We start from the raw sequence: 26,901 nt of genomic DNA, 5'->3' as shown, positions 1-26,901 counted from the left end.
ACCGGTGATCGGTGAATGTTAGAATGTGAAGCAGCAGTGGTGATGCCCGTCATGATCGTCATCATCAAGATCAAACGTTGTGCAACAAACAACTGCCTTGTGTGGCAGGTTAACAACAATGTTTCGCTGCAGTTCCTTCTGCCTGCTACCGCCCCCCCAAAAACACGGAAACGCTTGGCAGGGGGCAGAGCGTTCTCGGCGCGCTCCTTCACTGCTCGCCCGATCTATCGCACGATCAAGGAAGCAAAAGAATCGCCTCCAGCTACTTTCGCTCACAGCGCATAAAACAACAATAACGAAAAAAGAAGGGTAAAACGGCAGTGTTTTAATAGAGATTAATGAAAGCACCGGCTGGTCACCTGGTCTGTGGCCTGCTGGGCGACCAGCTCCGCTCCGAAAACGGGTGCACCCAGATCATCTCGGGAAAGCATCGCCCCAGCATTCCCTTTGCGGTATGCAACGCGCTGCAATCAGTCAATTGGAGCGGTTGCGTAATAATTGCGGCAAACTGGTGGTCACTCAAAGTGAAATGGGTCGAAGCGTGGAATGGGCCGTTTCACTATTATGCATCACCGTCATGCGGATCGTTTCTTTCTTCCTTCGCTCAACAGCCAGCGAGAGGGGGAGACAGAGATCGAGGAGATTGATCAATGACACCGGTCTAACGTCGGTAAAAGAATGAATGTTTCTTTTGTTTCTAGTGTTTGTGCCATTTGTACAACAGCATATGCGAATAATGAATAGTGGGACAATGTATTGCAGCTGAACACTTGCTCGTTGATCTCCTCTTTTGCTCTCGTTATAATTGAAAACGCTCTGTCACTTTTTGCATACAACATTGAAGCAATTCCTCACATCCATCTTTTGTTATGATTTATAGTTAGGCAATCTTGCTTCGAACCAACAGCAAAGAACAAACCGATGGCAACCCCGAACCATTGCCCATCTTCTGTGCAACAACTTTCGTCCGTTCCCTTTTTCTTTTTGACAAATAGATCCTAAAGCGAAATGGATTACAAAACTAGCATATTTCTGTGCGTGTGTTTTGTGTTGTTTTAAATCCTGTCCTCTTTGCATTCATTCATCTCTACGTGAGGTTCAGGTGGCTCCCGTTTCCAAAACCAAACAAGCATAACTTGTAACCGATTCACGCATTGGTCCAGCCGCACGTGGGACAGCAGAAAGTGTACGAACAAAAAAAGAAAGAAGGATGATTTATCATCCCCGTCCGATCTGGGTAAGCATAATAGCAATGCGTTGTTACGACAGTTTTGACGCGTCTACTAAAACAATAGGCACATGTTGGGGTAAACAAGGGAGAAGGTCACTTCAACTGGCTGCAATTTAAAACTGCTCTAGGATTTTACACCACATTTCACACAAATATTTTTTGATACTTCAAATTTATTCCTCCTGGCTTCTAAAAACAATATTCAAATACATTTTGATTGGGTTTTACATTGGATCTTAACATCTTTACTAAAATTATGCAGTGTCTGACTTATGCATGAAAATAAAACAACTAAATAATTCAAACTAACATCCTGTCCTGGAAAATTTGGTTACACTGGTCAATCACGCCAAGTACAAGCTGTTCGCTCGAACTAAATGGCACCCGAGGCGTTAATAAACTAGTCCACTCCATGCCCAGCGATACAAACGTTGAGAAAACGGAACCACCGAGCGATATCTAATTTGCAAACAAACAAGAACAACAGGGGCAGCCCATAAACCCACTCATGGGCCATCGGCATTTACCCAGGCACCGCAAACCCCTCTCAAGGTTATCCGGTGGGCGGTGGGTTGACATTGTCCCACCCAGAATATATGGGTTTTCATGGGGTTGAGGGAAACCATAAAAAAGCAGCTCATCATGACCCCACTGGCCACCACAGCAGCAGCAGATTAACTCATGCTCCATCACTACGAATTGTCTGATTACGCCAAGGTCCGGCGGATAAGAATGGCAGACACTCCCATTTCTGGGTGCGTGCACCATCCATTGCTTCAAACATGTTTATCCATTCTGAAGGATTTTTGGATTTTGGATTGTTAGAAGCATGTCCTGCGCTCCATTCTTTTCAGACAGCGATAACACCATTCGCTCACCAACGCTTTCAAATGCAGCAATCCGATTTCAAACAGTTACAAGAAACGCCTCGACTCCAGTGCAGTTAACACAACTGCAACCCATCCCATTTCCTAGGAGGTTGCGCATCAATGGAGACGCGTCGGAAAATGCGGGCCCGATGCGCGACAGAGAAAGTATTGGATTGACGGAGCTAGGTGGAGAAAAGTGGCTCCAAAATACGGCGTGTTAGTGATTATTGTGCGTCGTAAAGCGATGAGCCGCGATCAATCGGAACGATTCGGGTGATGGCAACGCACGTAGCTAAGAAAACAGCCATTGATTTTTTGTTAGTTTATTCAATCCACCTCCAAGCTGGGCGTTAGGACTCCTGCCATCCACCTCTTGCAAGCGCACACGCGTGACGTAACGTGAAAGGCTCTGGACACTTTCATCTTGCCCTGCTGAATGCGCGCACAGGGAATACGCATGCAACACGTGCGCAAGCATATCCAGCCTTCATTTCCAATGCCTATATGTACCCGTGAAAATTGATTAGTTTCGCTCGCCATTTTTGGGGGGAGAGAAGGCGAATTCGTCTGTTTGGCGAAATTATTTAATCCATGCATTCGCCACCTATATCATCGCGTGACCCAATTTATACGCTACGTCAAGATCATATGGGAAGCAATTTAATAGTTGTGCGCCCATCTGTTACATTGATTTGATTTGGATTGGTTTTGGAGCAGAGAGGATTTTTTTTGTTGGAAGATATTGTGTCATTTTGTAAATTTAAATACGCAATTGTTGGTCTAGAAATTGATACACTTTGAATATCATTAGCTCGAATATATATTTCACCACATGTAGTAGGATGTTTATTATGTGATACTTTCACTACGATAGTTAAGAGTTTAATTGTTCAATCATCAAAACTAATAAAAATAGAAGTAGCATCAAACACGTGATCAATACCATTTCGCAAACCGTCTACCGACAGCAACGTTTAAAAAGCTGTAGTTCCGCTAGCTCCCGCTACTAGCGCTACAAACCTGTCCGATCCGCGCTAGCGCGCTGCTACCAGTGTGGCCAGATTTTTTCGGCGGTTTTCGGTAGGAGCGACAAAATTGTATCGGTAGTTTTCGGTAGAAATTTCAATTTGTATTACCGGTACGTCCAATTTCATCGCATCTCATGAAGTACAGACACGGGCCCATGTTGTCAGTGTTGAATTTGGGGAATGGTTTTATGACTTTTCAATCAGCATTATGAGAAAACCTGTGATTTTCGGAACGATGAATGAATAATCGGTAGTTTTAGGGTGGTGATCTGTGAATCGGTAGGCATATCAAAAATTGGTAGGAATACAAATAAATCAGTATTTCTGCTCACTCTGGCTGCTACTTGGGCAATGTTTACGGTCGCCAGATTTGACAGTTCTCGAAGCATCTTTGTGTTTTTTTTTGCTCCAACCGGAGAGCATGTTTATTATCTAATCATCAGTATCATGTTGTGAAATAAGAGACCATCGAGCGCTGTTTTATCGAATCTTTACCACAATTAAGTTTTGTTAAGTGCAAAAGTTGGTGTAACTTATACTAGTCTAAAAGTGCTTCTTATCTTACCCTCACCCTCACATACACAATGTCCCGCGCACAAGACGCCGTCGGTATTCTGCGGGGGCTCAAGATAGTGGCCGATGCCGTTGGCAAATCCCAATCCGAGTACGCCAAACATCTGTGGGCCAATTCGAGCGTACGGGAGGTGCTGGAGCAGCAGCTAGCGACCGGCGAACAGTCGGTCAAGCAGGTGCTGAACAATCCGACCCAGGAGCTGGAAAAGGTTGGTGGCAAGCTACGCGAAACGATCGAACGGACGGCGGTTGTGGCGGAAGGCCTCCGGCAGCTGACCGCAGCAGCGATACCGAAAGTGGGCCCACTTTCGCCGGATGCATTTCTGAACCAGCGCATTCCGTCCGCTGGAACAGTTGCCCCGCCCGGGTCGGAACCCTCGGGAGATATAGCCAGCCTGGACATTTCCAAGATTACCCTGAAGGAGCTGGAATCGATACTGTCCGAGCACAGCAAAACTCGCGAGATAAAGCTAGGCTTAGACAACGGGAAACGATCCACCACAAAGCATGTGGAACCGATCGTTGCCAAAGAAAGCCTTGCCGTGGCAGCAGAATCACACACAGCAGCACCATCACAAACCATTCTACCTCCGGAGCCGGCAGCCCGCCTCAAAGAGCCGGCTCGTGAAACGAAAGCTTTTACGCGCGACGAGCAGCAGATAGAGAAGATGTTGCATTTTGTTTCCTCCTACGATAAGAACCCGTCGGCGACGGTACCACCGCCCGCCGTACCGCCGGTAAATCCAGCACAACCGATCGAACTACCTCAGCTCAGCACGGTGGCCAAGCAGCGCAAAGTCCCTTCGTCGCGTGTCGCACGACTCGCCTCGTTCGGTGGCCTGTTTGCCGGACTCGGTCTGGGCACGGTGAACGAGCTAGCAAAGGGTGCCCTCGGTATTGGCGGAACGCTGGACGTGAAGCAGGCCCTGTTCAGTCCGACCAACGCGGAACGCATCGTCGACACGCTGTGCAAGGTGCGGGGCGCCGCCCTGAAGCTGGGCCAGATTCTGAGCATTCAGGATTCGAACATCGTATCACCGCAGCTGGTGAAAGCGTTCGAGCGTGTCCGGCAGGCGGCCGATTACATGCCGGACTGGCAGGTGGAGCGGCAGCTCGTCAGCGAGCTCGGCCCCGATTGGCGCTCCAAGCTGCAGAGCTTCGACCAGAAACCGTTTGCGGCCGCCTCGATCGGCCAGGTGCATCGGGGCGTACTGAAGGACGGTGGCATGGAGGTGGCCATCAAGATCCAGTATCCGGGGGTGGCGAAAAGCATCGAAAGCGACATCGACAATCTCGTCTCGATGCTGAAGGTGTGGGACGTGTTTCCGGCCGGCGTGTTCATCGACAACGTGGTCGCGGTGGCCAAGCGCGAGCTGGCCTGGGAGGTGGATTATACGCGCGAAGCCGAGTACACGGAGCGGTTCGCGGAAATGATACGCCACATGCCGGAGTACCGGGTGCCGCGCGTGGTAAAGGAGCTGACGTCGAAGAATGTACTGACGACGGAGCTTGTACCGGGCGTACCGATGGATCGGTGCTTCGACATGAGGTAAGTTTGTAAAAGGGAAAACTTACACAGGTTTACGATTAATGGGTCTTCCGTTTTCCTCCCAGCCAAGAACATCGTGATCACATTGCGTACTGCGTGATGAAGCTCTGCCTAAATGAGCTGTTCACCTTCCGGTGCATGCAAACGGACCCGAACTGGTCCAACTTCCTGTACGACGCGTCGACGAAGCAGGTGATGCTGATCGATTTCGGCGCCACACGCTTCTACCAGAAGGCATTCATGGACGATTACTTAAGGGTAAGTAGGCACACAGAAGCACCGCTCACAGCAATGTTTCTCTTAACCCCAAACCCGTTCGTTCGTTCGTTCGCCTTCTGTAGGTCATTATTGCGGCGACGAAAAACGACCGCCAGCAGATACTGGAGCTGTCGCGCAAGATGGGCTTCCTGACCGGCTACGAAACGCCCGCCATGGAGAAGGCCCATGTCGACGCCGTGCTCATCCTCGGCGAAGTGTTCAGCGTGCCGGGCGAGTTCGAGTTCGGTCGGCAGAGCACGACGAAGAAGATTGCCGCGCTGGTGCCGGTAATGATTGCGCATCGGCTCTGCCCGCCGCCGGAAGAGATCTACTCGCTGCACCGGAAGCTTTCCGGTGTGTTTTTGCTGTGCGCGCGGCTCAACGCCAAGATCGACTGTAAGCCTATCTTTAACGAGGTGATGCAGAATTACAAGTTTGACTAAAACCATCCAGTACAAGGCTGTTGCCGGGCAATAAAGCAACCTGACTAAACGATCCGATTAACACAGTACGCAACAATGTTCTGGTTTAATCAAGCAAAAAACGCTCTCCTCACAGTCATCGTATCCCTTTCTTATTTATTCTTCGGTGGGTAATGCTACTAAAGTTCGCACTTGTTGTTGTCGGTCGCTTTTTTTGTTCGTTGTTCGTTTTCGTGCTGGTGAATTGTGTTGCAACACACTGCAACCCCTTCCTCGCTCAGTGTTTCAGCTCAATGCCGTGCTTTTCGGCCGACTCCTTCAAGCAGTTCATAATGTCCACCGCCAGCTCGCACCGGTCGTCGTTCGCCACCGCCTTACAGTCGGCCGCAATCTCCTTCGCCAGCTCAATCTTGGTCTCGTCGCCCTTCATCAGCATCTTGGCGATCTCGATGAAACCGTCCTCCTGGAACGCTTTCCCGTTCGAGACGCCGAACTGTTCCTGCATGCAGCCGGCCAAACATTTCTGCGTGCGCGACTCGGGCATCTTATCGTTGACGAAACCCTCCACATCCTCGTCGGTGGCGCCCTCCTTCGTTTTGCACTCCGCCGCCAAACCGCGCAACATTTCCTTCGCCTGCTCGAGCTCCTCCGCACTGCCCGCCTACAGTCGGCAACGAAATTGTGAGACTGGGAACGCTCTTCGGTAATTCGGGGGAGACGGAGAACGCTTCACTTACCTGCACCCGACAGACCATTGCCGTGGCAAGCAGGGCAAAGTACAGGACCGCGCTGGATAGCTTCATCGTACACTTTACTCTTAGAGTCACAAGCACAAACTATTCATCGGCCAGCGTTCGGTGGGATTCTTTTATACATGGGAAGCGCAAAGATTCAATCTTCGGTGTCGCTGTTTTGGCTTGGCTGCTGCGGTGGATGCTTGCATGTGTGCTTGCCCCTGTTTTTCCCCCGCTCTACTCTTCTTATAGCGACAATTCACGCATCAGTTAATTATAAACATTACCCCGCGTATCTGGCGTGTCCGATTTCCGAACGAATTATCCGAACGGCCACGATGACGCGCGCCACGCTGACTTCCTACCATACAGACACACGCGGCGACCACCGGCGGAGGGTCCACGTGTTTAGTACGCCTGTTGGAAACGAAAGATTGGAAACGATAAAGCGACTCGGTGGCGGTTGCTTTGCATGTGCGATATCGGGACAGGTGTACATTACGAGTCGATTACGGGCTGGAACAGACGGCATTTCTTCATGCTCTCAGGTCAACAGTAGCTAGCATCGTATTAGCATCGAGTGTAGGGGCAAGTCAAATCGATACATGAAGTGTATCACTATCTTGAGGGAAAGCTAGCGCGTACTATCTTCCAAACCATGTAGTTTGGATTGCAATCATCCGTAATTGAGAAATTTGTAATTGAGTCAACAGTTTAACAACTGTTGCCGTTGAAATTGTTTGCCGATAATGCTGATTGGAGCCAAGCGCTGAGGTAGTTTGATAATTTTAAAGCGGGAATTTCAATTGAAGCTGTTTGCCTATAAACAGAGTCGGACCAACAGTGCGAACCAACATGAGCCCTCGGTGATGTATATTTAATGTGGCTACCTTAAGTAGCAATGGTATAAATGCAGATACCGCACAAGTGGAAATCAAAAAAGCGGTCAACCAGAAGTACGGGCAAGTTTTGTGGAAAAACCTCCCAAAAAAAAACTATGAACTACAGTGTGGAGCTTTCGGAGCTGACGCAAGGCGAGCTGTTTCACTTTGAATTGAATCGGCTGTTGAAATGGATCTGTAAGTTCCTTGTTTTTAACGGTACAATGCGCAGGAGGAGCGATACCCTTAATGGAGTCTCATCTTGTAGTTCTACAGCATTTGGTAAGCTTTTTCTGCACCTGTATCGTGGTGCGCACAGGCAGCTCCGGCCATTGGACGGCCGCTACCGAACAGTTCCCTCATCCGGTGATGGTAGTTGCGCTTTCCCGCAACGACGAGCTCGACGTGCTGCTGGACGCTATCGAAAATGGATGCCAAGTAAGAGTATGAAGCTAGAATAAGCTTGAGAAGTGTTGATCTTTGCTATGTACCAGCTGAGAATCTTCTTTCGGACGAGATCAAATGATCAAGCATCCTATCCAAGAAGAGTAACAGTAATAGTTCAAATTGGTTTGTTTGTTTTCAAGACCACAGCATTAGCTCTGTGTTTCGTCTATTCATTCGCGTGCACAAGGAGCATGATTCATTGGCCCTGACATTCGTATTTCCGTGATAAGCCTCGAGAGCCGATACCATCTCGCACACGGAATTGTAATAATCCGATCCGGGGCTAATGACACACTCTGGATAAGTTCACATGCACCAACCGGACATTGCAATTGACTCTACCCCTCTCTCCTCTATCGCTCCTCTGCAGACCTTCATTGTGGCCCAATCGACAGCGATCGAGTTTTTGGATGCGTTTCGCTTAGTGCATGATCGTGCCACCGTTCGCTACCCGCACAAGCGTGTCATCATCCTAACCGATGACGCAGACGTGCAGTGGCGACGAACCGTTTTCGAGCATGGTGCGTTTCGTGACGTGATGGATTGGCTGTTAGTACACCCCCAGCCGGATGGAAAGCGTGTCGATCTTCTGACGACTAGTTTCGGGTACGACGAGTGGATACCTTTGGCAAGTCACGACACATCCGTGCCGGGCGTATTGCACCTTACCGTCGAGCTGTTCCCGAACAAGCGCACCAACCTGTGGGGTCGCTACGTACGGTTGGCCATCTTTAACTACGAACCGTACACGCTGTGGAGTGCGGTGGACGATTCCAACGATGCAAACGCCTTCTATCAACACAACCGGACGCTCTTCATCGACGGAACGGAGGCACGGTTGTTTGTTGAGTTTTGCGCCAAGCTGAACTGCAGCCTGGAGATCTCGCTAGACGAGGCGGGCGAGTGGGGCCAAATCTTCGACAACCGTACTGGTGATGGCATTATTGGGGCTGTGGTCGAACGCAGGGCTGACATTGGAGTCGGTGCACTGTACTCCTGGTATCATGAGTCGCTGTATCTTGCCCTCTCCAAGCCGATCTCCCGTACGGGCGTTACCTGTATCGCACCGAAACCGCTGCCCCTATCCTCCTGGATGACAGCACTGTTACCCTTCTCGACCGAGATGTGGCTAGCCGTACTGGGAACCATCGCGGTGTCCACCGTGTGCGAGATGGTGGTCAGCTTCGTGGCGCAAAAGTTCAACCCCAACAAGGTACGATATGTGTGCGATGTTTTGAAGTCACAACTGATCCGCTTCATCCTCTCTCACACGCTTGCTCCTCTGCCACCTCCAATAGGTACATCGAGTAGACGCCTGCGAGTCCATAATGGCGATCATCTCCATCTTCATACTGCAGTCCGTGTTAATACGCACCACCCGCAATCCCTACTGCTCGCAGATGATTCTGATCGGGTCGATCCTGTTCGTCGGCCTCATGATCGGCAACGCGTACAGTGGTGGGCTGGCCAGTGTGATGACGGTGCCACGGTTTGAGAAATCCATCGACACCGTGCAGGATCTGGCGGATCGCAATCTACGCTGGGGCTCGACACACGACGCGTGGATCTTTTCCATCCAGCTCGCAACGCAGGTCAGTCTCCTGATTAGGCATTAATTCCACCGAGGTTGATTCTCGACACACTTTCCACACCCCGCACCCAACAGCCCACGATAGTGAAGCTGCTGGAGAGCTTTGTCACCTACCCGAAGGATGTGCTGCACGAGCACGCGAAGCAGCGCAACCTGGCGTACAGCATCGAGCGGCTGCCGTACGGACACTATGCCGTCGGGGACTACATCACCGACGTGGTGTCCAGCAACTTCGAGATCATGCTGGAGGACATCTACTGGGAGAACTGTGTGGCGATGGCCACCAAAACCTGGCCGCTGATGGACGAGCTGGACGAGCTGACGTTGCGCATTTTCCAGAGCGGAATTCAACGCTACTGGGAACTGGAGGTAAGCAGCCATGGGTCGGAGAGGTTCTTATGTACCCGGTGGGGCTTACGACACATACACAACCATCAATGGCTGGGAGGAGGTGTTACTTGGTGTGTGGTCAAGTAGGCCTTTATCGTCGTGCTGGACAGGGACAGCTGCTGTCACCATCGCTCCCGAATGCGCATGTATACTGACAGCCACAGACGATAGGTCAACCCCCATTCACGAGGCGGCCGAGTTCACCCTTCGAACATGGACGACAAACTTCCCGTGGGCCCCATTCCTTCGCGGGAGACCTTCTCAAAGCACACCACTCTTCAAACACTAATTCATCTTCTCCCGTTTTGCATCCGGAAAGGTGGTGACCAAGTTTGCCGATAATAAGGTCCAGCACGCCATCTCGACGTCGCGTCATTTCGGCAACCCGGGCCCGATACCGCTGCAACCGTCGCACCTGGTCGGAGCGTTCTTTTTGCTCGCCGTGGGACTTGGCCTCGGGACGGTGTGCCTACTGCTCGAGCTACTGTGGCACAGATTAACCGCTACCAATGATGGAACAGGCAGGGCCTGGAGGAGTGATACGCCTTAGACAAAACCCCTCATGCAGTCGTACCGTCAACGAAGGACACCCTCCAGCAGGTAGCAGGCAACGTCGTTTCTGCGTACAGTGTCCCCTTTCGTTATGAGGGGATGAAATGAAAGCAAATAATTTCTCCCCTCACAAAAAAAGGGAAAAACAACCCAGAAACTATTCCTCCCTCACGTACGTACGATGACTCGCAATCACACACCCCAAGCTGTGCGGCTGCCGTACTGATCGTGGATTGCGTATGGCGTGGGTCGCAGCGCAGTAGATAAGCGCATCTAGATTGCGTGCAAGGACGAACACACGAATTTCCCATGCAACACCTGCAGTTTTGTTCGAGAGCAGTTTGTTGTTAAACCTTTGAGCGGAGGGTCCCTCTTGCAAGGTTCGGTTTGCTGTGGGGTGGCCCGTCGGGAGAGAAATAAAACACTTTCCACCCCAAGGGGGTAAAACAGCATTTGTTTGTAACGACGACAAGGGACAAAGTACGTGTGAAGTGCCGTAGATGCAGACATTTATTGGTGGTGTCAATTATTGTCCGCTCTGAAGGTGGCTGATGATGATGGGACGTTTCGTTAAAGGTGGGAGAAAGCAATAAAAAATAGGTTTAGATAAAGTGGCTCTGAAAATTCAATGGCGACGGGGGCTTAATTCTTCCGAACATTAGGCTACCAATTTAGATCCGTTTTGTGGAGTAATATCAATGCATCTGTTATGGGAATTTGATTCAAAGTTCAACCTCAACAATCTGTTTAGGCTTAGAAAATAATCGCTTTAATTGATAAAGTATGAATACACAAGTAAGGCACCTTTCTATAATAAACCAAATGACAGGATATGTTGCAAGGTTAGTGAATAGAAACACAAAAATTGTTAAAACCAACGACAACCCCATAAATATCCCATCTACATCGGTTTAATGCTGTAACAGTGTAACCGTTGTTCCAGCAATGATGACGCAGTTGCTCAATAGTTACCCATCATCTGGCACGTCGATCAATTGCAAAAGGGAACATCCAGCCCTTCCCGTAATGCTGCACACACTGTGCCACCTTTCGCTCGATACGCTTCACTGCACCTGCTACGGCACAAGCGACGCGTGGGCCAACATGAAACAAATGCTTCGCAGGACATATGTCAACGATTGCTAACGTTTCGGTGCAGAGACGTCTACGGAGGTGAATTCCAACCAGCGCTAGGCTTGCCAAGGCTGAACCATTCGCACACGTGCTGAGGTCAAAGTTTGCTCCCATTACTACAGGAGGCCCGCTAAGAAGCCCAATGCTAATGACGGCCTTTTTTATGTCTTTTGCTTGCCTCGTCGGGTACTCAGGCAGACGGCCGTCGGCCAGAGGAATGACCGATACACGCACTACAATGGCTAGAGCTGCGGGGACTACACATAATGACGTCATAGTGTCCTGCTTTCCTTGCATAGAGCACCCGCAAAAACACCCGACCGGATGTAGTACTATATAAAGGACCTCACACAAACACAGACACACACGCACACACTCACTCACAAAATCCGTTCCGTTTGCCTGCGTTCCCGTGCCGTTTTAGTCCGTTTTTTGGGACCCCATGTTTCTTCTTTGTCCCCTTTTGTCACTCTCTTGCTCTTATTTGTATGTAAAATTCAGTTCCCTCTTCTTGTCCCTTTCGCAAGCAGGTCCGGATGAGGTCCTTGTGTGTTCATTTTTTATTCATTACCGTTGGCTCGCTGGAAAAACTCAGTCAATGGAACGGACCAAAACGGGGGGACTAGAAAGGGGAAGAGAAAAGAGAATAATGGCTAGAAGCTGGAACATACCGCGCAGGGCGTCCTGCTACCGATGTCCCAGTGCATGGCCACACTTCCGTTCTTTTCCATCACCTTCCCTGCTCCTCTATACAGGCTACCCATAGGTTACAGCGGTCTTTGCTCAACCGTTAAACAATTTTAAACATATGCACGAACGCATAGCCCCAGGACTGTGTCCGCATGTGTGTGTGTGTGTTTTAAAAAGAGACCCCCACCACCACCACACATACCCACGCACACACGCACACATGATGCAATGAACCAACGCCAACGGGGAACAGAAATTATGTCCACTCGGGAGCGGGCATTAGAGCGGGACGACCTCTGCCATACATTTCATCGAAACAACGAAAAGGACATCTGCCGAACCGGGGGACCAACGATCGAACCAGGGACGGTTTCATTCCCAAACCACACACACACGCTCACAAATAGGCACACCAAAGAAAAAGTGTACGCACACATCGGACCCTCTGGGCCGTCGGAGAGTGGAGATGCTAGAGAGCAGCTAGTGTACACGATCCAGCAGGACAGAACGTACCGCGCGTCTCGGGCACCGCACGAGTCGGTCAACTTGGGAGAAAGCGACGAACCCCCACCGCGACCGCCTGAACCTGCAGGCAAGAACGGGACGAACAGTGATTGCCCTAACTGGCCCTGACCACTGGCTGACCACACGGGACCCAGGCGAAACCCTTTGTCCAGTCGGTCGTCGTGTCCGAAGTGGCTGCCAGCACAACGGTGCTACGTGTCCGTTAGCAGTTAAAGGCGCGCGCGCACAAAGCAGCGCCAGTGAAAAAAAGTGGTAGAAAATCTATGACCCTTACCCCCCCCCCCCCCTTCCACGGACCCCTTTCCCTTTTCCGTGGGGGGGTTGTGAAAGCGTCCTGCCTGCGTCGAAACAGTTTTGCCTTCGAATGGTTGGCAAATGAGATGTCGTGAAAATGGCGACAAGATACACGGGTCCTCTAGGTTCGCTGGATTCAAGCGCTTTCAGCAGTAATCGATGAACGGTGTCCAACGATCAAATCGTTACGGCGACACTGGACGCATGGCGTGAGTGAGTGACGTTAAGTGCTCTGTGTGTTCTTTTCACCGTTTGAAAATTTGTCATCGATCCCACTCGAGCGCAAGAATTTCCATGCAGCGCTATCGATGCTCGAATTACCGATGACTTGTTAAGCATCTAATTGTGAAGCGTTGTGACCAGGAAACTAGTGATATTGGTGGTTTATCACAAGAAATATCTGTGTGTGTGTGTGTTGGAGTGTAAAAAGTGAAGAAAATTGCACTCCGGGAAAGCGTTGTGCTCGATTGTGTGAATAATTAATAACGGCGGCCTCGATTGGGTTCTGGAGCGCTTACGCCATCATCCTGCAGAGTGACGGTAAAAGTGAAGCGTGAAAACCCATTCCCCAACGTATCTGAACCAAAAGTGCGTGTGCGTGTGTATGTATGGAATAGCATAAAACCGTCGTTAGAAAATCATGGCATTTGTTTCCGGAGACTCCAAGGATGGATTAATAACCCCGGACCATGTACGCAGTGCGCAATTTCTCCTATCCCTAGGATAAAGGTAGTGAAGCAGCAGCAGCAGCAGTATATTTGCTCGGGCAGTTTGGTTCTTCATAGCATCTACCAGTACCTCTTCTTCGCGGTGTGCAAAGATTGAGATTGGTGCAAACGCAAGCATCGTTAGAGAAGGCGGGGTCCCGTCTTCTCTCGGGTATACGCCATCGCACCATGACGCAACTGGAGGATGACGACCTTTTGAACAATTTGCTCAAAATCCCGGGCACCATCATCATCTACAACAATGATATGAGCTGTAAGTGCGACTTGAAGCGGTGTTTAATCCGTTTTTGTAATTGTCGGAGAAGGCGGCTGGTCTAATTGAATGGTTCGCCGGTATCTACAAGGTCAAAAGTGAATCTGTTCCCAGCCTTCTCGTTTGACACAAGGGCTGAGGAAAGAGTCTTGATAAGATCCGTATTTCTGATGATCACGTAGAACGCTCAAACCTTCTAAAACGAAATAAGAAGGAGAGCAGAACTTAAAACGCGTCGCAATTCTTCCAATGTCAATATCCAATATAAGCTGCGCAATATCCATAAGTTCCTAAACAGTCCATTCTCTTCTAGTCAGTCCACCATAAGAACGACATTCTTTTACAAGAACCTTTCCAAAATGACATACAATAGCAAATGCGTCTAACTGATTGCTGAATAATTGCCCTTTTCAATATCCTCAATAGCTGACGGAGTCCTTCCACGCACCTCTCTTAGCTCCTAAGCCCACCCCTTCTTACGAATCAATTTCCCATTTGCAGCCTACGATTACGTGCTAAACGCCCACAATGTAACGCTCCCGCTGACACCGGCCGCCTCCACCGCCGGTTCGGCCACGTCGGAACAATCGGTGGACGATCTGAACAGCAGCGCATCGATCGATGCAGACGTGGCATCTTCGCCGGGTCCCACGAACCAGGCCGGATTTTCGCACCTGCCTTGCGTCAGTTCGCCCATCTCCGTAGCGCTCGACACTCCTGCCAGCTCGGAACTGGACCAGAGCTTTGGCAGTGTGGAAACGGCCGGAGTACCGGGTGTATCATCAGCAACTGGAGATGCCAATGGAACCCGGTCGCTGCTCGCTACGGCCGCGGAAGACATCATCGAGGGTGACGAGCTAGAGTACGAGGAGATGGAAACCGGAACGCTAGAGGAAGCGCGCGAAGGGGACGAGGACGACGATGACGATTCCGAGCCGGAGCTGACCAATCTGTCCTGGCTGACGGAGCTGAAGAACATCACCAACCTGACACCGTCGGACGCACCGCTGACGGATTTGCCAACGGCACGGTTTAACAAATTTATCGCCCAAGTACGAAGGTAAGTGTGTGTGTGAGAGAGAAAGAGAGTCTCAGTGTAGCCCAGTTGGCGACACCGTGGTAAGGGTAGGCCCCATATCTTTGGAACCATATTCTATATCCGTCCGCAACTGCTTTCGCCATTCACCAGGAGCCGGGAGACGTACGACAAGCGCAAAGAGCAGTACACGTCACTGGCGAGCTCGCTGGAAAAACCACCCTTCAACTATGCACAAATCATCGCCATGGCCATGCTGGAGGAGGGCCGCATGACGCTCAAGCAGATATGCAAATGGATTCAGGAAAAGTTTGCCTACTACAAGGTGCACAAAAACTGGAATGTAAGTATCGCTCAAAGGTGCTCGCGATGCGTTCCTGCGACGGGTTTTTGATTTGTTTATTTTGCTGCATTCTTCCCCCCCCTCCCCCTCCACTCCCAACCCCCGCCATTCCATCAGAACTCTATCCGGCACAATTTGTCGTTGAGTTTTTTCTTCACCAAAGTACAACGGGCCAAAGACGAGAAGGGCAAGGGAGGCTACTGGGAGCTGTCGATGGATGTGTCAAAAAGCGAACGGCGCCGGGTGCGCGTTCGGCAACGGAACAAAGCAGCCGGCAGCAATGGCGTACAGTGCAATCGGCGAACGCTGGCGTCGGCACGGTTCGACTCTAAGGGATCGTCGAACGGACCATCGGACTCTGCTGGCACTACTAATAATAACAACAACGAGCAAACGGTTAACAACAATCTTCCCAAGTATCCAACGGTGTCGGTAAGCGATACGGCGCCGGAAACGATCGCAACTACCACCACCAGCTCATCACAGGCGGCCACGAACGAGTGCGTTTCGCTGGGTGACTCGCTTGGACCGCACCGGGAACAACAGCTAACCACACTAGACAGCAACAATAACAACTGTTTAGAGCAGCAGCAGCAGCAGCAACTACCAACATCCGGTCCCTTACAGGTACAGAACGTGATGATCGACATTATCGACAACTACAGCAAGTCGACGATCGATACCACTGTGCTGCCAGCAGTAGCACCCACCCTATCCGGTGCACTGCAACTGTCCGGCGAAACACACCTGTCTACCCTGCAGCCGGTCGCGGAGCTACCGGTCAACGAGGAACAACTGATGCGGGCCAGCGCCATGGTGGACGGTTGTACGATCAATTTCGATTCCATCATCAATGGCGAAACTGGGGCCAGTATTTTCAGCAATCTCAACGTGGATGAGGTAAGCGACAGTGCCGTTAAGGTACTATTAATAGTATTAATGGATCAATGCCTAATACGACCACTTACCTGCAGATCTTCTCCGACAACGAGATACCGCAGCCAGCGAACGACGATATCATTGTGCCATTCTTCAGCAACGTCCAGCAGGTCCAGGCCGGCCCGAACGTGGTCGTCGAAACGATACCGTACTATCTGCCCGACATGGGCCACTTCGACGAGAGCGATTTCGGCAATCTGATCAACATCAACGAACAGGAGATTAGTGACGAGTTCCTCAACGAGCATGGATTTCTTTAGGAAGTTCCCGGGCAGGATCTTCAAGGTTTTCGGGGACCGAAGAAGTTATCAGTCTTTTTTTTGTGGGTCAGTGGGTTTTAAAATAAGCCTTGTCTCTATATCTCTCAAGCCCCCAGTGTCCGTTCCGTCCAAGTAGTAAAATTAAGTAGGGAAACATGTCTAGTCTCGTCCAATATAGGCGTAAAGATAAAGCAGCCGAATGCAGTCCAGACTGCATGCAGCGCGCTCACTTAGCATTATAAATAGCGGATTAAGTGCAAGTTCGGCGGTTATAACTAGTGAGGTGCTCTTTGGAGCGCACCCACGACTCCGATCGGACTCCGGGTATTGCTAGTCTGATTCCAAATCCGGCAAAATCCGAACCACTAGTTCCCGGATTCGGAATCGTCTGGAGTCGTCCGGAGTCGTCCGGAGTCGTTCGGAGTCGGAGTCGCCCAGAGTCGGAGTCGCCCGGAGTCGTCCGGAGTCATCGAAAACGTACGGAGTCCGCCAGAGTCGACCAGAGTCGTAGTCATTCCAAGTCGTCCAGAGTCGACCGGAATCGGAGTCGATTGGAGTGAACAGGAGCCATCAGGTGTTATGTGCTTGTGATCAGGCGTATCATTTCGTTGTTTTTTTTTGTTTTTCGACTCCAACCGTCCGGTCGTACAACCCGACGACTTCGCCTCCAACCGATTCCGGACGACTCCGACGACTCCGGATGACTCCGACTCGCAACGACTCCGACTCGCAACGACTCCGACTCGCAACGACTTCGACTCGCAACGACTCCTACTCCCAACGACTCCTACTCCCAACGACTCCGGCCGACTCCGAATGACTCCGGACGACTCCAAATGACTCAGGACGACTCCGGGCGATTCCGGACGATTCAGAACGACTCCGGATAGAGCTGGACAGACCTATCTTCCGGAGTCGATTCCTAAATTATCGGTCGGTTTTTGCCAACTTCACCCATCACTAGTTATAACGCGGAATGGTGGTGCAACTCTAGCATGCTCGCCTGATGGGACAGGTTTGTACTGGGAAAGCCACAGCAGCGACAGGCACTATTGTAGCGCTACAGTCTTTTTAGTCGTGTACCATTCTTTGAACCATTCTTCGATTCGCAAACGAGTTTGCTCTTCGTCATTTTGTAAATACGTATTAAGTGCATGGATAAGTGATCGATAGAGAAAGATCCAATAAAACAGTTTTCATTTCATCAGACGGTTCAGTTGGTAAATTCATTTCGTTTCATTATCCGGTCAGTAGTTTCGGATTGTTTCACTGGCGCTGAAATAATAAGCACACCTGTTAGCGCTTTTTGGAGGCGTGCTCTATATATGTGTGTGTATGTTTTGCATTTACTTAAAAATAGTGGATCTGCTTTTTATTCATAAAATGATGCAACTCATTTACACTTCGTAATAGGGATAAATCTATAAAGTATATAGTTTGTTTCTTATACTCAATCATTCCTCAATCGTCAAACTGCAAACTTTTTGTGACTTTCCTTTTTCTTCTAAATCGGCTTATCGTCGTTTATGTTTTATGATGATCGATGCATCGGGTTGGTTTGTTTTTTTTACTCTGCGTTTCTGCTTTTCCGCTACATTTTGTGCCAGGTCACGTCGCTACTTCTCTCTTTCGAATTGAGCTCCTTCTGTTTGGGTAGGCGTTTAGCGTGTAGATTCTTCGATCATAGTTGCGTAAAACTTGTATCAAACAAGACGTCTTCAGTTAAAACCATTTGATCGTGAGCAGAAATAGCTTCAAAATAAGAAACTAATAACCTCGTCAAAACAAAAGCCATCACAGCCGAACAAAAGCGACACAAAATATTCACTCTAACGTGACAAACTAAACGTGTATTACAATCGTGTTACAATTATAGCGACCAACAATTGTGGCTTGCAACAAAACCATACCACTTGTAAAAGAACTATTCCATGAAAATGCTGTAGACATTTCTTCGACTACCACTGCAGAACTAGATCGGCAAAACGGTAAACAGATAAAGGCACAAGTAGTTTTCATGTTAGTGGGCTAGCGGTGCTCTCACCATGCATGTAGTAGCTGGGTATATCTTTTGAAGAAAATGTGATCCTTTGAAAAAAAATAATATGGAAACTATTCCGTTTGCCATCCAGGCCATTATCGTTTGTAAACTAATTGATGCTCGCTATGCAAAGAAGAATCTTTATGTGTTTGTTGTGTATTTTTGACTACCACTTGTCAAGGGCACGTGTGTTTTTTGTTTTGTTGTTCTGTATGTCAACTTCACCATAATAGTTACATTTTTAGCAACGTTTGATTTTATTACCATTTTTCTTCCTTTCTTAAAGTTGGATTCATTGCACTTAGGGGCTTCCGAACGATCGTAACGATGTTATTTCTACTTTTGTTTCGTTTAACATATCCATTGGCTCGACACGTTAGCCTTCTATTCTCATCACCTTTCCCTTCCTTCTTTCATTTTATCATGCTTTCCAATGCACCAATCGCATATAGCATTCACAAACGAAAGCAGTTCGTTGACCGGACCTTTTTTTTCAATTTTGAAGGACAATATATATTTAAAAAAAAACATACGATCGTTCAACCGAAAAGTGAAAGCATGTTTGTAGCAACATATAATAAAACAGAACTAGTTAAACTAGTTCACAACTTCAACAAACTACTGAAAAAGAGGCAACATGCAAAACAGAAGATAGATGGCACAAAAAAGACATATTGAGCTGCATAATGAGATCGCCTCGTTCCCGGCTGCTTCTTAGCTGGTTGGGTCATGTTTACAATTCTCTCATTGAAATGGCAGAACATTCGGCTGTAGGCTCTGCCTGTAACAATCACTACGGCGAATGTATGTAAAACACACAAAACAAACAACTTTTTGTGCTAATCGTTTAAAATGAAAACCTTGCACAAAGAATCGGTATTTTTGTTCGGCCAAAACTAGTTTATGAATTTATTCATATCCCACAATCTTCTTCACTCTTTTTTGTTTAACGTAACATAGTTAAGAAGAATGGAGCTAGAACACGGTGCCACAGGAACGCTCTGTGAAAGCCCCTTCCTGCCAACATCCCATCTATAATTCAACCTTTGACCTCAGACAGGTAGCAATAAATTCAATCAATCTGGATAGCATTGTCCACCAACAGGAGCTCAATGTTTGTTTTACATACTTTTTTTTTCTTCTTCTTCAATTAGAGGTAGAACATTTTTGTAGGTTGTTTCCGTTTGTAGTGTTTTAGTTTTGTCCTTTCGCCTTCTACATTATGCTTTTCGTTTCTGTCAGATAGTAAATATCGCTCATTTAACGTTAGTGCTTGATGCAATTGTTACATTGTTTTGTTTGCAAAGTTGTGTTTCCTGTTCTTTTTTGCTTGTTACCTATCATCATCTCACGCGCCATCGGTCGGAGGCAGTGTGTTCTGCTGTTTAAACATACTGTGTTTACTTTTATCGGCATTTCGAGGCAACGTGCAATCTACCTTATGCATCTTTAGGATTTCCATTTTGTTTTCCTTTCTGGGCGCTCCTATGAGTAGGAGCATACGGGGTGTCATTATGCCGGAGTTGCACATCCACCAGTTTACTACACTCTGTTGTGTGTTGGTTTTTACGAATCGATGGAAAACTTCTCCAGATAGTTTTGCATTTGCGCTTCGTTCGAGTTGACTGTATCATACATATATCATCCTTTCAGCAGTTTTCAACTTTACCAAACATTAGTATACATGAGAAGGGGTTTCAATAACGCTGCATCACTTTCACGCGCCCTAAGGTATTGTAGTCGTTCTACTCTATCCGCTAGTCGAGTGTCACCTCCTGTACCGGTGTGCACACGGAAGTGCACACGCATTTCGCATGTCGCGCATGCTATATCTTATCAAACTAAATCTTTGTCATATTAGAATCACACTTGTACACACTACGAAACCACCCACGCATTGCCGTCGTCACCCTGCGGTCGCCCTCCTGCAAACCCAAAACTAGGTCCGCACCTATATTTACATAGTCTATTGTACCTTCAACGGTTCAGCCACGCACGCACGTTCCTTCCCTTCTACGATTTGCCATCGTATATATCTCGGGGGTATCATTCCTGTCGCTGGTGTCACATTAAAGCGGCACCAGGATCTTACCTTTACCTCTTACCTGCGCCAAAACGCCTAGGGCATTTGTTGTTTTTTTTTCCTCCCTTGGGGGCAGCAATGTGTAGCAATGTCCTGTCCGTCGCTGACCCCGCAAACCGATCTGTTGCGCGCTCGGTTGGTTTTACTCGATTGCTCGCGGCCCATCGATCGGCATCTGGTGCAGCACCTCGTCCAGCAGCTGCAGGGCCCGGTGCAGATGCACCTCGACCCAGCAGGGCGTTTCTTTGATCGACTGTCGGGGATAGTCGGGGCCCCAACCCTTCACGAACGACAATCGCAAGATGCAGAGGCGCCGCAAATCGTCCACCCCGATGCCAGCCGCCGCGGAAAGACCTAAGGCCGAGCAGAGAGAGAGAGAGAGTAATTAGTAGAATCTTGTCTATCCATATGTGTACGCTATCACTCGTAGTATGCATACTTCTAGGAGCTCCAACGGCTGATACGCCCGCCACAACAGCGGCCTGCATCTGAGCCGCTTTCTGGGCACAGTTGGCGAGGGATTGCATCTGCAAATGACACTGTCGCAAGTCAAATACCTGTTACATAAAAGAGAGAGAGAGAGAGAGAGAAGTGTAAAGAGACAGTATATTAGACACGTTCGGTAGAAGCAAATACCGCTATCGACTAATTGCGTCGGATAGCGTGAACCGACCTTTATGCACGCTCCGGGATAGATTTTGTGTACGGCATCGCCTGGCGTTCGGCCGGCCTCCCGGTCGAGGTAGTAGCTCTGTACGAATACTGAATGGTCACTGAGACACCGCAGCCAGACGTCCCCTTCGCCGCGCAGATCCAGCTGTACACCTTTCCCAATATGTAGCCTGCAAACACGCGAACAGTGTTAGCCAATGCTATTCAGTGCCTCCTCACCTCCCCTTCCCATGCTTACCTTGCCTTTTCGCTCTGTTCCGTTCGGTGCACATTGCTAAGCGCACCGAGACAGAAGCGATTGCCACCGGACGGATCCACATACCCATCGATGGTGACGTTCGGGCGGTTAGAGGGCACTTTAAACATTTCACCCACCTGGGTGTCCAGCTCAAAGTAAGCCACCGAGCACCAGTACTCGGGTGCGGGCTGGCGCGACAGCAGCCGCTGCTGACCGGGCAACTCACCGGCCAGCTGTCCGCCGGTCGCGTTGCCGACACTGGCACCAGACGGCGCCACAACGGCGCTGGATGAACCGCCGGAACCGTGGGGCCAGTACTGTGACTGCTGTTGCGACGCTTGCTGCTGGTGCGAGCCGCTCGCGTGTGCCGGTGGCTGTATCGATTGCGTGTAGTTCAGCGTATTCGAACCGGACCAGGTGGCAGAGCCGCTCTGCTGCTGTTGTTGTTGCTGCTGCTGTTGTTGTTGCGACTGTGGCTGTTGTTGTTGTTGTTGCTGCTGCTGCTGTTGTGGCTGGTACTGTTGGGCGGCCGATTGGCTCGGTTGCGCTTGCCCACCGGCGGGACCACCGGCCTGTGCCGACTGACCGTTGCTAGCGGATACGTATCCGTTCTGCTGCAGATGGGGCGAGACGGGCGAGGTGGCCGAAAGCGATCCGGACATGCTGGCCGGACCGCCCATTCCCGTTTGTGGGTCGTTTCCCATAGACGGGTCGGCCGCACTGGTGTAGTACTGCGACCCGTCCGTACCGAGCAACCCGCCGCCACTGGATCCGCCGCTTCCGCCCGCTTGGCTGGAGCTGCCCAGCAGACCGTTGCTGCCACCGTTCGTAAGCTGGGCGTTGGACTGTGATGAAGGCTGTGGCTGCTGTGATGGTTGCTGCTGTGGCTGTTGCTGTGAGCTCGGTGGCGCTCTCAAACCATTGTTCACCATACCGGGCGGACCACCGATGACGGATGCTAAAAGCATAAAGAGCAATTAGTTACCCGTTTTCCAAGACCATCTTGCAGGGGCGTTGATATTGTAAGTAAAGATAAAGTAAAACAAAAGCGCTTACAAAGCGGTAATGAGGAAGACAAACGAGCGTGCTGCTGCTGGCCGCCGGACGAGGCCGACAGCATGGCAGCCGCAGCGGACGAAGGCCCACCGACGCTGCCGGCACCGCTCATCCAGCTGCTCGGGCCACTATTTCGGGACGGGTCGGCGGACTCTAGCTTCGGTATCGGCCGTGGACCGCTGCTAGCTCCATACAAGCCGCCCAACTGTGATGGGTCTTTGGAAAGGACCGCAAACAACAATGGAGTGGGTCGGTTGACGCGTTACAGAACAGAAGAGAAAAAAAGCAAAACAAAAAAGAAACAAAAACAAGACGAATAAATAAATCAACTTAATCGGGAACTAAAACGACTGCTAGCAATCGGGAGGAAGACTCCTCTGCTTACCGGGCACTTGCGGATGCATTGACATGGTGCCGTATGCACCACTCGCCACCATCGAGGGATGGTGCTGTATGGTGCCGATTTCATTGCCATCGATGTCCATACCGCCACCGACGACCGAGCCCGGTGTGTACTCGTCCTTGATGAGCCGGCTCGGACCGGACTGCAGCGTGAGCCCCGAAAGATCTACAAAATCAACAACAAAGCACATCAATGAGCGCTCTCTGCACGGTGTACGAATCACTCGCCAGCAGCTGTGCAAACCCTACCGATTCCGGGCGACACGACACGCTCGTAGTGGTACGGATTAACGCACACCGAGTCACACTTCAGATCGAACGCAAACTGGCAGAACTTGACGTGCTTGAGCTCGTTCTTGTGCAGATCGGGCCAGCGCCAGATGCGGGCGTAGATGACGTGTGGGAATCCTTTGCGTCCTGCGACCTGCAACAATACACCAAAACAGCACGCGGTTGTAATGCCAGAGAGGGAGAGCATACCCTTCGCGGCCTACCCTTCGTAACTCACCTGCAAGCGACCATCGAGCGTGCGTTGTATCGTGACGCACTTGCTCGGATGTGCGCCGTTCGTCGTGATGGCCGTGATGAGCGAATCCAGCTCGTCCCGCTTCTCCTTCAGCTTCTTCACCAGCGACTCGATCGCGCGCTTGGAGAAGCCTTCGCTCTCGCCTCCCTGCCGGTGGCACATCAGCGAGTGGACGATGCTCAGGCAGGCGTCCGCACTGGTCGGGGCGGCCGTTGGCATCGCTGCCATGTCGCGGACGACTGAAAGAAAGAAGCGGAGAGCGGGGATTTCATTAGGCACGGCATAATGTGTATGCGTATGTGAGCACAGTACGTACTTTCCTGTGCGGCCGCCGGTATGCCGGCCGCATAGAGATGCGATCCACCCGTCAGCCCCACCATCCTTTCAAAATCCTGGGAAAGACCCAGGTTGCTTTTAGTATCCACTTTGCTGAACCGTGACGGTGCCGTCTACCCGGGTGGAGATGTTCCTGCAGCTGCTTTTTTTGTTTTGTTTTTTTTATCACTAACGGAAGCGTTTAGTTCACACTTGGAGGATTGCACTTGCACATGTAATCACTTCCTGCTGTGCACACATACAATTTTTTAATTCTGCTTTTTGCCTGCTCAAGAGATAGACTACATCAATTACAATGACCATAGAGCTTGAACGTGGAAGTGAACCCTTCCGAAAGCACGTTACACTTGCACCACGCACCAACCCAAACTGAATGGCTACGGTCACTAGATTGTCTACTAGATGCAGCTCCGTTACTGTGCCGCCGTTTCACCCCTTTTCCCCCCACCCAGCTTGCATTCCGAAAACAGGAAATGCATCATACTGTTGCACCGTTGCATAGTTTTCTTCTAAACTCCGCAACGAGACACAACAAAACAAACTGCTTACTCGTGTAACCCTGACCGGACACACCACCGTTCTGCCCGCCCGTTTTGGGGTTGGAGAAAGTTTCCCGTCCCGGCAAGGTAACACCCGCCATGTCGCGCCACCCATCATCCCCGCCCGGGGGGAGGCAACAGACGAAGCGCGCTGTTGTTAGTGTTGATTATGCACTGTTTTACTACACAACCCCACCGCGGCAGAAGACATGCCAGAGGGAAACAAAACACCAACAAATCTCTGTCAAAAGACGGAAGGTTTGACAATTCTGTGTACGCTTCCAACACGCACACAGCCGCGAGGACGCACGCGCTTGTATGCACGCTCCCACACACACACACACATGCACACACGGGCGTACGTTCCATTCGCCAAAACCACCCCTAGGAGTAGGAAAACGAAGGAAAAATTTGCTACTTCCTAATGGTTCCAATGGAGCATTGCAGTTACTACGGGTAGAGCATGCACAAACACGTCCATCGACAAGCAACACGGCAACACATCTTGCCTGCTGCTTGCCCAACTTGATGCCCAACCACACTGGCAAAAATTCAATTTTCACCCCCCGCACAGGGACCGCCGCTACGAAGAACGGGCGGACTTCTTCGGAGGGAAAGTCACTGGCTTCTCTTCCTCTTGCTTCATTTTTTTTTTCGATTCCACTCTGCTCTTCGCGTGGGTTTCATTATATGAACTCCTTTTTGCTGCGGCTTTCTTTTCTAAAATGAGTCACACACACACACACATACACGCACCAATGCGTTTGCCGAGATTCGCAACTCGCACAGTAGGCCCCTGCGGTAAGGTTCTTCACCCGTTGTCTTAGTAATGCTTTTACTTTTTAAAGATTCAAGCCATCGATCACTGAGTCGCTATAAAGCCCTTCGATCGCTACGTATTCCTCTGTAGCAAGGTCCTTCTAGGTCTCTTCCGGATGTGAGGTAATAGAGTTGAGTTGCTTTGTTGTTGTTTTCTTTTCTACCGTCGAACCGCTTTTTGTAGCACTGCGGGGACCACCTTACCAGAGGGGAAGGTAAAAGATGTAAAGGTGTCGAAATGCAACAAAACCATTCCTTTTACCTCCCCTGGCTGTGGTTTGCATTTCCGGGAACGTTTGGGGTGGGGGGGGGTGTGAGTTTGGTGTAACACAATTGCATCAACAAGCCGCACACAACTCCACACACATACACACACGCAGAACAGGTTCTTTTACCGTAGCAGAAGAAAGCACTCCCTCTTTGCCCCTTTCACACACAAGCAAATTTCTAGCAAAGCAGCGGCGGCGGCGGCGGTGTTCTGTTATTTCGATTTTCACTTCCTGCACTACACTAACGCCACCCCGGGCGGGCCCCACTCCCCACCCTCCCCACCTCACCCACGATGCAAACTTTCTCAATTCTAGGCGAATGTCTGCACTTGCTCCAGCATCCTCTCCCACTCACTCACGCACACCCGCATCCGGGGGGTGGGCCGTGTGTACGGCAGGGTCGCAAGAGCACAGAAACGACGATCTTTCTCAGTTACACCATGTTGCGGAACAGGCACTCGGAAACCAGCACAGCGGAAAATTGGACGATGCAATTCAGTGGTTCGTTCTGCTTTACCCCCCCACACACACACACACACTCCACCTTCGTCCGACTCTTTCCGTATCCGATACTGCAGGGAGCAATCGGAGCAGCAGCAGCAGCAGTAGTACCAGCAGCAGCAAGTGATAGACTTTTTAAAATGGCGAATTCCTTTTTTTGTCTGCCCGATTCGGGGTGCGTTGTAGTGGTGTTCCCTTTCGTGCGCACGGTGAAAGGGGTGGCTTTCTGTTTCGCTCGCGCGTTCGTTTGTGTCCTTTCGCTGACAGCTGGTGCTTGACAGTAGGCATAGCGGGTCGGGTTGGGCCATATCACGTGTCGTAAAGCAAATTTGACAGTTGCGATCGAATGTGGAGCATGTATTCAAATATTATGTTTTTATTGAGTTTTTTTTGTTTCGATATTCTGTTAGTTCTGGATCTTAGACACACCGTCTTCTAGTCACTTTAGCTGAAAAATGTAGATAAAATAAAGTGTCATATAACCTAATAGCAATTTACAGAAACTGTCTCCATAAGCGCTTTAGCGAACCGTTGTATGAAACGTTTTCTGATTATGCACATATTTCTATCACATTACGCTAAATATATCTACTGTAGGATACCTAAATATGGCTATGGTACATTCTACTGTTTAATAATTGAATTATGTCTCCTGCTTAACTCATCTATTCGCAGTGATCACTACCACGAAC

At 49.9% G+C, this 26,901-nt stretch overlaps 5 protein-coding genes across 13 annotated transcripts; 3 read left to right on the top strand and 2 right to left on the bottom strand.

Annotated features, from left to right (window-relative positions):
* Positions 1 to 3,521: 3,521 nt before the first annotated feature.
* Positions 3,522 to 6,044, top strand: LOC120898789 (atypical kinase COQ8B, mitochondrial). The gene is made up of 3 exons (XM_040305133.1): positions 3,522 to 5,250; positions 5,316 to 5,508; positions 5,592 to 6,044. The coding sequence occupies exons 1-3, from the start codon at positions 3,713 to 3,715 to the stop codon at positions 5,949 to 5,951; spliced, it is 2,091 nt and encodes a 696-aa protein (XP_040161067.1). The 5' UTR covers positions 3,522 to 3,712; the 3' UTR covers positions 5,952 to 6,044.
* Positions 6,045 to 6,060: 16 nt separating this feature from the next.
* LOC120898794 (general odorant-binding protein 19d-like) lies at positions 6,061 to 6,787 on the bottom strand. The gene is made up of 2 exons (XM_040305138.1): positions 6,668 to 6,787; positions 6,061 to 6,591 (listed from the first exon to the last, which is right to left on the bottom strand). The coding sequence occupies exons 1-2, from the start codon at positions 6,731 to 6,733 to the stop codon at positions 6,208 to 6,210; spliced, it is 450 nt and encodes a 149-aa protein (XP_040161072.1). The 5' UTR covers positions 6,734 to 6,787; the 3' UTR covers positions 6,061 to 6,207.
* A 374-nt stretch (positions 6,788 to 7,161) lies between these two features.
* On the top strand, positions 7,162 to 11,159 carry LOC120898790 (probable glutamate receptor). The gene is made up of 6 exons (XM_040305134.1): positions 7,162 to 7,743; positions 7,814 to 7,983; positions 8,363 to 9,205; positions 9,291 to 9,584; positions 9,659 to 9,952; positions 10,293 to 11,159. Exons 1-6 carry the CDS (start codon positions 7,575 to 7,577, stop codon positions 10,521 to 10,523), a joined length of 2,001 nt encoding a protein of 666 aa, XP_040161068.1. The 5' UTR covers positions 7,162 to 7,574; the 3' UTR covers positions 10,524 to 11,159.
* Positions 11,160 to 13,044: 1,885 nt separating this feature from the next.
* LOC120898791 (forkhead box C1-A) lies at positions 13,045 to 17,934 on the top strand. The gene is made up of 5 exons (XM_040305135.1): positions 13,045 to 14,149; positions 14,651 to 15,209; positions 15,339 to 15,528; positions 15,646 to 16,428; positions 16,503 to 17,934. Exons 1-5 carry the CDS (start codon positions 14,065 to 14,067, stop codon positions 16,725 to 16,727), a joined length of 1,842 nt encoding a protein of 613 aa, XP_040161069.1. The 5' UTR covers positions 13,045 to 14,064; the 3' UTR covers positions 16,728 to 17,934.
* On the bottom strand, positions 16,586 to 26,444 carry LOC120898788 (mothers against decapentaplegic homolog 4). Of its 9 annotated transcripts, none has more exons than XR_005738703.1 (11): positions 26,253 to 26,443; positions 24,062 to 24,346; positions 23,728 to 23,984; positions 23,469 to 23,643; positions 23,203 to 23,385; positions 22,818 to 23,033; positions 21,762 to 22,719; positions 21,525 to 21,693; positions 21,291 to 21,408; positions 20,874 to 21,205; positions 16,586 to 16,664 (listed from the first exon to the last, which is right to left on the bottom strand). XR_005738703.1 is itself a non-coding variant. In XM_040305126.1 (10 exons), the coding sequence occupies exons 2-10, from the start codon at positions 24,123 to 24,125 to the stop codon at positions 20,994 to 20,996; spliced, it is 2,352 nt and encodes a 783-aa protein (XP_040161060.1). In that variant the 5' UTR covers positions 24,126 to 24,346; positions 26,064 to 26,443; the 3' UTR covers positions 18,066 to 20,993. The 9 variants fall into 9 exon arrangements, 7 of the variants coding, with proteins under 7 accessions (XP_040161060.1, XP_040161061.1, XP_040161062.1 ...); XR_005738704.1 differs by lacking the exon at positions 16,586 to 16,664 and adding an exon at positions 17,908 to 18,002; XM_040305126.1 differs by lacking the exon at positions 16,586 to 16,664 and having other exon boundaries at positions 18,066 to 21,205; positions 26,064 to 26,443.
* Between the last annotated feature and the right edge of the window lie 457 nt (positions 26,445 to 26,901).

The sequence above is a fragment of the Anopheles arabiensis genome, chromosome 2 (assembly GCF_016920715.1).
Source record: "Anopheles arabiensis isolate DONGOLA chromosome 2, AaraD3, whole genome shotgun sequence".
Taxonomy (NCBI): Eukaryota; Metazoa; Arthropoda; class Insecta; order Diptera; family Culicidae; genus Anopheles; species Anopheles arabiensis.
The sequence above is the reverse complement of the archived record's forward strand: the minus strand, read 5'-3'. Positions and strand labels throughout refer to the sequence as shown.

What these genes read in the sequence shown, in the direction of transcription:
- LOC120898791 (XM_040305135.1), top strand. Translation starts at nt 14,065, where the DNA reads ATGACGCAACTGGAGGATGACGACCTTTTGAACAATTTGCTCAAAATC. An exon ending in CTACAACAATGATATGAGCT is followed by an intron (nt 14,150 to 14,650) that starts GTAAGTGCGACT and finishes TCCCATTTGCAG; the next exon opens with CCTACGATTACGTGCTAAAC. An exon ending in GCAATCTCAACGTGGATGAG is followed by an intron (nt 16,429 to 16,502) that starts GTAAGCGACAGT and finishes ACTTACCTGCAG; the next exon opens with ATCTTCTCCGACAACGAGAT.
- LOC120898789 (XM_040305133.1), top strand. Translation starts at nt 3,713, where the DNA reads ATGTCCCGCGCACAAGACGCCGTCGGTATTCTGCGGGGGCTCAAGATA. An exon ending in GATCGGTGCTTCGACATGAG is followed by an intron (nt 5,251 to 5,315) that starts GTAAGTTTGTAA and finishes TTTTCCTCCCAG; the next exon opens with CCAAGAACATCGTGATCACA. An exon ending in TCATGGACGATTACTTAAGG is followed by an intron (nt 5,509 to 5,591) that starts GTAAGTAGGCAC and finishes CGCCTTCTGTAG; the next exon opens with GTCATTATTGCGGCGACGAA.
- LOC120898790 (XM_040305134.1), top strand. Translation starts at nt 7,575, where the DNA reads ATGCAGATACCGCACAAGTGGAAATCAAAAAAGCGGTCAACCAGAAGT. An exon ending in CTATCGAAAATGGATGCCAA is followed by an intron (nt 7,984 to 8,362) that starts GTAAGAGTATGA and finishes GCTCCTCTGCAG; the next exon opens with ACCTTCATTGTGGCCCAATC. An exon ending in AAAAGTTCAACCCCAACAAG is followed by an intron (nt 9,206 to 9,290) that starts GTACGATATGTG and finishes CACCTCCAATAG; the next exon opens with GTACATCGAGTAGACGCCTG.
- LOC120898788 (XM_040305126.1), bottom strand. Translation starts at nt 24,125, where the DNA reads ATGGTGGGGCTGACGGGTGGATCGCATCTCTATGCGGCCGGCATACCG. An exon ending in AATGCATCCGCAAGTGCCCG is followed by an intron (nt 23,034 to 23,202) that starts GTAAGCAGAGGA and finishes TCCTTTCCAAAG; the next exon opens with ACCCATCACAGTTGGGCGGC. An exon ending in AGCCGTTGGAGCTCCTAGAA is followed by an intron (nt 21,206 to 21,290) that starts GTATGCATACTA and finishes GCTCGGCCTTAG; the next exon opens with GTCTTTCCGCGGCGGCTGGC.
- LOC120898794 (XM_040305138.1), bottom strand. Translation starts at nt 6,733, where the DNA reads ATGAAGCTATCCAGCGCGGTCCTGTACTTTGCCCTGCTTGCCACGGCA. An exon ending in CAATGGTCTGTCGGGTGCAG is followed by an intron (nt 6,592 to 6,667) that starts GTAAGTGAAGCG and finishes TGCCGACTGTAG; the next exon opens with GCGGGCAGTGCGGAGGAGCT.